Genomic DNA, 8,448 nt, shown 5'->3' with positions numbered 1-8,448 from the left:
CCCCCCTTCCCCTCTCTCCTCCCCCCCTTCCCCTCTCCTCCCTCCCCCCTTCCCCTCTCTCCTCCCTCCCTTCTCCTCTCTCCTCCCCCCCTTCCCCTCTCCCCTCACCCCCTTCCCCCTTCTCCTCTCTCCTCCCCCTTCTCCTCTCTCCTCCTCCCCTTCCCCTTTCCTCCTTCCCCTTCTCCTCTCTCCTCCCCCACCCCCACCTTCCCCTTCTCCTCCCCCCACCTTCCCCTCTCTCCTCCTCGCCCCCTTCTCCTCCCCCACCTTCCCCTCTCTCCTCCTCCCCCTCTCTCTCCTCGCCCCCTTCTCCTCCTCCACCTCTCTCCTCCTCCCCCTCTTCCCCTCCTCCCCCTCTTCCCCTCCTCCCCCCTCTCCTCCCCCCCTTCCCCTCTCTCCTCTCCTCCCCCCCTTCCCTCTCTCCTCTCCCCCCTTCCCCTTCTCCTCCCCCCTTCCCCTTCTCCTCCCCCCTTCCCCTCTTCACCCCCTTCCCCTCTTCACCCCCTTCCCCTCCTCTTCTTCCCCCCTTCCCCTCTCCCCCCTTCTCTCCCCTCCCCCTGCCCCCCCCTCCCTCTACCCCGCTCCTCCCCGTCAGAAACACAGACACTGACAGACAGAGCGTGAGAGACACAGACGACAGACAGAGAGATAGAGACACTGACAGAGACACACTGGGGGGGGGGGGGGGGCATCCCAGCACGCTGTTGGAGGGCTCCCGGTGCTGCAGTCGGTAAGTAGAAAATGTTTTATTTATTGAATTAAATTTTTTTTTATTTCTTATTAATTTTTTTTGATTGATTTATTGGTTGATTTATTGATGTTTTTATCATTTATTATTGATGATGGCTCTTTATTTGTAAAACTGAAGTGTTTAATGTTTGTAAACTTCCCTTTAAACCCCCCCCTCCCTGCATTCCCTACGTCTGATTTGTAACCTACGCCTGATTTTCTAAAGTATAGACAAGGTTTTTTCGAGCGTACAAAAATCTTCACTTACTCCATTCTAAGTTAGTTTGGAGTAAGTTTTCACTGCCGAAACTTTGAAAACAGGCGTAAGTGGCCGGACACGCCCCCTTTTGAAAAAAAAATCTGTTCCAAAGTGAAACTGTTCTAACTGACTAGAACTGGAGCAAACTAAATGCCGAGAATTTGAATTTCTAAGATACTCCGTTCTACAGCAGTTACTCCAAAAAATCAGGAGCAACTGAGGCCGAAACTTGGGCCCAATAAGTTGTAATCAGCAGGAGGTTTCCTTGCCCATGCTTGAACTGAAGCCATGAGACTTCATAGGGTCCGAGGACTGACTCCCAGGGCCACTCCCTCCCGACTGTATACCTCTGCACCGCCACCTCTGGTGGATCTATCCTGCTGGTGGGACAGGACATATCCTGGGATGGTGATGGAGGAGTCTGGGACATTTGCTAAAAGGTATGATCCTGTGAGTATGACTATGTCAGGCTGTTACTTTACTAGCCTGTGGGACATTAGTGAACCATATGGGTTTTTACGACAATCTGATTGGCATTCTATTCCAAATTTATTTAATTAACTGAATTTACATTGCACAGCTGCCGTGGTGGGATTTGAACTCACGTCTGTAGATCAGTCGTCCAGGCTTCTGGATCATTATTCCAGTAACATAACCACTATGCTACCATTCTCAATAATGTCAGCAAATGGTGGACTTCAGGTGATGCAACTCCACAAACAACAATAGACTCACACAATGGCCCGTAATTTATGGGGCCTATGATAGCACATGCTGTAAATAGCCCTGCAAGTTCAGGGTTTTGGGTTCCTATACATGCACAAAAACCTGGAACTTGCGATCTGTCAAGATCGTCAGCATCGGCTGTAAATTCACTTTCGCTGGTGCAGAGTTGAGCTATTTGCCCAACTACTGTCCAGCGAATACCCACAAAATCCTTATGCCAGGTAAAAGCAGGCATAAGGTCTTCTACCAGTGTAAGGGTTAAAATAAATGTTAAAAGATTTTTTTTTAATAGTTCACTTATATTTAACATTAATTTAAGCAAATTTTGTTCTGTTTATAAATGTTTAAATTGATTTTTCAAATAAATTAAATTTTTGGTTTAAATGTTTAGTTAAAAGGGTATTTTAATTAAGTTTGAACCTGTGATAATTTTTTTTTTAAATGTGTTGAAATTGTATTTACTTGGTGATTTCTATTATGCTTATGGGGATTCCGTACGTAAATGGAATCTCCATAAGCGTAATAGGAATCTCCCTTTGTCATTGGTTGGTCTGGCCCACGTGAATCCAGGGATACTTGTGAACCGCGTGCGCTCTTGGGATCCGTGGGCCTTTACGCAGGTGCACGCCTGCAGGTAAGTGCGGAGTTTTCTTTCGGTTTGGAGGCGTACGCGAGCAGCAAGCCTCCGACCGCAATTTCCAGGCCAATAGCTTCATGAATATAAAATGTGAAATTAACCAGCACCACAGATTATTTTTTAAGCAGTATGTTTACTTCTTCAAATATAAACAATGTAGAACAGTGAGACAGATCATTCTGTATTAAATGACATTGCAAATAACTATTCACTCTGGATCCTAACTTAGCATTATTTTAAAAAGGTTTTCATTCCTCATTCTCCACACTGAAGTGCAGTGGAACATTACATTTTCCCTTACACTAGAATCAAATATGTGGCAAATAATGAATAATGGATTGTGTGACGCAAGAAATATTTCCCTGTGAGTCAGATGAATAAATGAACAATAATGCTACAAATTAATTACTACTGGCTCACTGTTCATACTGCCTTTCAAACATTATTTTCCAGTTATAAATTTGAATTAACTTTTGAAGTGATTTGAGTGCAGAGGGTCCTTTAATGTCACTAACTATACTCATGTGAGCCATCTCTCCCCTCAGCAGTATTGTCAAAAATCCCATAAATTAAGATTTAAATTCACAGGGTTCGTCTAGGGAATCATGGCAGCAGTTGAAATTTGTAGCTCATCAGAAATATACCTACACTAATCGCCTCATGATGGGTACGTTAATTTATGTCATTATTACTAGACTTGCACACTACTGCAGCATGCATATGTTTCTGACAGCACATCGAACCATTTGCATTTTGAGTCATGGGACTAAAAAAGTTGTTGGGTGAATGCCTCAATGCTGATAAAGTTGTACTGGATTAAGATGGTCTAACTAGCTATCATAACTTTAGATAATGAAGGACTCATGGGAAAATAAGTTCTAATGCTATAGTTAAATACCCGTGTGTACACAAATATGAAAATTACCAGCACATAATGTAAGTTATCTAAACAAGAAATAGACAGTAATCAATCAGTTTCACAAATCTAATTAATCTTAGGCCAACAGCATCAGTTCAGACATGTACAAATGATGAGTGCACAGAAACTGGAATCATTTTTACATTTTCTCAGTATGATATACACATTATAGTCTGGACATTACTGAGGATGTGACTGTAAAAGGCATTCATCTCAAATCCCTCAGTGTTATTTTAGTGGAGGAGTTAATCTGTTTAAGATAAACAGGTCATCATCTTTGCTGAAATTATGGAAAGAAGGATTTGATACAACCTCATTAAATCTGCTTATATTAACATTGCTCAATCATTTCCAGGCTTATAAAAGTAGATTTAAATGTCAGTGTTACAACATATCACTAATCACAGTGACAGTGCAAATTGTACAGAGGCTATGATGTATAGTTCAACTTTAACTACAATAATTTTAAATGCTTGAGATTCCGCTGAAGCAAGGAAAAAGAGGATCCTTCTCCACTTCCATGGGAAACATCACACAGTTTTGATTTTTTTTATTATACTGTCCGAAGGGCACACAAAATGTCAGCATACCTCACTCGCTGTTCAGTGGACATTTGTGTTTGTTCATCGTTTGGAGGTCAGGGTCAGGGTAGATGACACTCTAAAAATCTGAGGTAGCATGTTGCTCAACTGGTAGAACATTTCCTCTGAAATACTCTGTTAATATAAAATTGTATTATAATTTATTTTGCATGGTACAGAGCACACATTAACAGCAATATATATATACTTAGATGGTGGTTAACTGCACTATGGGTGCGAGACTGGTAGTTGCAGAGTGTGAAGGCAGTCAGCAAGACCTTTCCTATAATGCCTGGCTGCAATCTGCACTCTGCCTGCCAGAAACAAGCTTTGCACCTGCATAGTTCCACAAGTGCAGACGCTGCTGCAGACTGGTAACCTGGACAGGAATGCATGATTTCCCAAAGTGCTCAGGAGGTTGAATGGATCAGAGCATTTTTTTTTTAAATGGCTTTACACAACACTGGAGTTATATTGCACATGGTGACAAGTTCAACTGATGGTGACAGCTTCCCTGAAGAAGTGTAGGAAACTATTATATTGGGAGCCATCTTCAGACAGAGGCCAAATTGGTAGTTTAACTTCCCTCCTAAATTAGTTTTTACAACTTAACATGTATTGCTCTTCTCATCTACATGCTACCCTTCAGCGACATCATCTAAAAACACACTAGATTCCACATGTACAAGGACGACACAAGCTCAACCTCACAACCACCTCTCATGAACCTTCCACTGCATCGGATTTGTCACACTGCTTGTCCGACATTCCGTATTGGATGAGCAGAAAATTTCTCCAATTAAAAATTGGGAAGATCGAAGCCATTGCCTTCGGTCTCTACTACAAACTTCATTCGCTAGCCACTGATTCCCATCCCTCTCCTTGGCCACTGTCTGCGACTGAATCAAACTGTTTGCAACTTTGGCGTCCTAATTGACCCTGAGCTGAGCTTCTGAATCCATATCTTCTCCATCACCAAGACTACCTACTACCAGCTCCGTAATATTGCCCATCTCCACCCCTGCCTCAGCCCATCTGCTGCTGAAGCCCTCATCCATATTTTTGTCACATCTAGACTCAACTATTCCAATGCTCTCCTGGCCTCCCTCCCATCTTCCCCCTTCCATCAACTTCAGCTCATCCATAGCTCTGCTGCCTGTATCCTTACGCAGCAAGTCCCGTTTACCCATCACCCCTGTGCTCACTGACCTACATTGGCTCCTGGTCCAGCAATGCCTCAAATTTAAAACTCTCATCCTCATGTTCAAATCTCTCGATGGCCTTGCCCATCCCTATCTCTCGAAACCTCCTTCAGGCCTACAAATCTTCAACATCTCTATGCTCCTCCAATTTGGCCCATTATGCATTCCGATTTTAATCGCTCTACCACTGGCAGGCGTGCCTTCAGCTGTCTGGGCCCTCAGCTCTGGAATACCCTCCCCAAACCTCTCTGCCTCTCTCCTCCTTTAAGATGCTACTTAAAGCCTACTTCTTTGACCGAGCCTGTCCCAATGTCCTAATTATGTGGCACAGTGTAAAATTTTGTCTGATAATGCTTCTCTGAAGCGCCTGGACACATTTTACTATGTTAAAGGCGCTATATAAATGCAAGATATTGTTATAACACACTACAGTAGAGAATTGTTTATTATTTTCCAAAATGTTTTCAAAACATTTAATTACATTTAGTAAAAGGATAGTAAGAGTGGTGTGGCCGATTAGGGACCAAAAAGGAGACCTATGCATGGAGGCAGAGGGTATGGCTGAGGTACTTTGCATCTGTCTTCACCAAGGAAGAGGATGCTGCCGTAGACATAGTGAAGGAGGAGGTAGTGGTGTCATTTGATAGGATAAAATTTAATAAAGAGGTATTAGAAAGGCTGGCTGTACTTAAAGTAGATACATCACCAAAAGCAGATAAGATGCATCCTAGGATGCTGAGGAAATTGAGGGCAGAAATCGCAGAGGTACTGGCCATAATATTTCAATCCTCCATAGATACGGGGGTGGTGCCAGAGGATTGGAGAATTGCAAATCTTACACCATTGTTCAAAAAAGTGTAACGATAAACCCAGCAATTACAGGCCGGTCAGTTTAACCTCAGTAGTGGGGAAGCTTTTAGAAACAATAATCAGGGACAAAATTAACAGTCGTTTGGATAGGGGTGGATTAATTAAGGAAAGCCAGCATGGATTTATTAAAGGCAAATCATGTTTAACCAACTTGATAGAGATTTTTGATGAGGTTGATGGATGAGGGTAATGTAGTTGATGTAGTGTACATGGATTTCCAAAAAGGGGTTCAACAAAGTGCCACATAAAAGGCTTGCCAGCAAAATTGAAGCCCATGGAATAAAAGGGACAGTGGCAGCATGGATACAAAATTGGCTAAGTGACAGGAAGCAGAGAGTAATGGTGAACGGTTGTTTCTTTGACTAGAGAAAGGTATACAGTGGTGTTCCCCAGGGGTCGGTTCTAAGACTACTGCTTTTCTTAATATACATTAATGACTTGGCCTTGAGTATACAGGGCACAATTTCAAAATTTGCAGATGACACAAAACTTGGAAGTATAGTGAACAGTCTGGAGGAGAGTGATAGACTTCAGGAAGACAAACAGACTGGTGAAAGGGGCAGACACGAGGCAGATGAAATTTAATGCAGAAAAATGTGAAGAGATGATTTTTGGTAGAAAGTATGAGGAAAGGACATATAAACTAAAGGGTACAATCCTAAAGGGGGGTGCACGAACAGAGAGACCTGGGGGCAAGTGTGCATAAAACGTTGAAGGTGGCAGGGCAGGGCGAGAAAGCAGTTAAAAAGGCTTACAAGATCCTGGGCTTCATAAATAGAGGCATAGAGTACAAAAGTGGAAATTATGATGAACCTGGAAAACCACTGATTCGGCCCCAGCTGGAGTACTGTATCCAATTCTGGGCCTTAGAGAAGGTGCAGAAAAGATTTACGAGAATGATTCCAGAAATTAGCGGCTTCAGTTACATTGATAGACAAGAGAAGCTGGGATTGTTCTCCTTAGAGCAGAGAAGATTGAGAGGAGATTTGATAGAGGTGTTCAAAATCCTGAGGGGTCTGGACAGAGTAGATAGAGAGAAATTGTTCCCATTGGCAGAAGAGTCGAGAACCAGAGGACACAGATTTAAGGTGATCGGCAAAAGAACCAAAGGTGATGTAAGAAAACACTTTTTTAATGCAGCGAGTGGTTAAGATCTGGAATGTACTGCCTGAATGGATGGTGGAGGTAGACTCAATTTTACCTTTCAAAAGGGAGTTAGATAAGTTTCTGAAGGAAAGAAATTGCAGGGCTACAGGGAAAAGGCAGGGGAGTGGGACTAGCTGAGAATTGGCACGGACTCGACGGGTCGAATGGCCATCGTCTGGTGCTGTAACCATTCTATAATTCTATGATTTTAGGATTCTTATGCACCATATTTTTGTTCTCTATTTAATCTCCACACAGGACTGCAGAGTGGGCTTTTGTTCCACTAGATATTTCTGGGCTTTTGCCAGCAGCACTGCCAAACTCGAGTCGTGTGTAATTCTGGGATTATGCTTTCCTGATGGTGACAGCCTAGCTTTAATATTGAAGTGTTTGCCTTGTATAGTACAATGCTTGTCCTGTATTCCTTGTATGTTACAGTGTTTGCCCTGTAGGCTTTATTTGTTGCAATGCACCTTATCTCAGCAGTTTCTGCTGGAATATAGAAAATGCAAAGATACCCAAAGTGGTAAGCGCAACTGGTTTTAAAATTTAATAACAAACACGCAGCGCACTTTACTGACCCAATCAGTTATTTTTGAAATCACATCTAAAATCTTACCCTTCTGCTGGGATCTGGCTGTTTCTAAATTATGACATGATTGTGTGCAACACATTGATAGTTGATTCATTTCCCTCTCTTCCCTTCCCAATCGTCCCTCCCCCTCCCCAGATTAAACTGCTGACCCCTCCCAAGCCTCTGTTGGCTTTGTCCAGCTGACACTCGAGTGAGAAAACTCTGAAAGCTGCGGGGAGCTCTATATTTTCCACTGTTACAAGGTTACATTTCACTAAAATACACGTGCTAACACAAGTGGCGTAACTAGAGGATGGATGTGGGTCCCAATGCAAACATAAATTTAAAAAAAAAATCACAGAATGACAGGGAAAAGTGCAGCCGGCCAGGGAAGACCCCTCGACTGAAGGGGTCTGGGGGGCCGAAGAGGGAGTTTGGGGTCTGGGGGAGCCGGTGTGAGGGAGAGCCGGAACCGGTGTGAGGGAGGGTTTACGGGATGGGGGTTCATTGCGGTCTCCGGGAGCGGAGCGGAGCCGGGTGCGGACGGTGGGATGATGGCACTCCAGGCTCGGGCTCTGTACGATTTCCAGAGCGAGAATGTGGCCGAGATCTCAGTGCGGGAGGAGCAGGTGCTGACCGAGTACAGCGAGCATGACATCAAGGGCTTGCTGGAGGGGGCCAACAGACGCGGCCAGAAGGGCCTCTTCCCGGCCTTAAACATGTAGATCCTGCGGGCCTGGAGCGGGGGCGACGCTATGCCCGGTGTTGATGCCGCCAAGCTCCCCCGCCTCCCGTTATGCCGACT

At 44.0% G+C, this 8,448-nt stretch overlaps 1 protein-coding gene across 3 annotated transcripts in view; it reads right to left on the bottom strand.

Moving 5' to 3' along the window:
* Window positions 1-2,487: 2,487 nt before the first annotated feature.
* The window catches only part of ferry3 (FERRY endosomal RAB5 effector complex subunit 3), a 76,447-nt gene continuing 70,486 nt past the window's right edge, over window positions 2,488-8,448 (bottom strand). For all 3 annotated transcript variants that reach the window (XM_070897420.1, XM_070897421.1, XM_070897419.1), the window contains one exon: window positions 2,488-3,986. In XM_070897420.1, the coding sequence (XP_070753521.1) occupies window positions 3,894-3,986 (93 nt within the window). In that variant the 3' untranslated portion in view covers window positions 2,488-3,893. The remainder of the gene's footprint in view (window positions 3,987-8,448) is intronic.

The sequence above is a fragment of the Pristiophorus japonicus genome, chromosome 13 (genome assembly GCF_044704955.1).
Source record: "Pristiophorus japonicus isolate sPriJap1 chromosome 13, sPriJap1.hap1, whole genome shotgun sequence".
NCBI lineage: Eukaryota > Metazoa > Chordata > Chondrichthyes > Pristiophoridae > Pristiophorus > Pristiophorus japonicus.
Note: the sequence above shows the minus strand (reverse complement) of the source record. Positions and strands in the feature narration are given on the sequence as shown.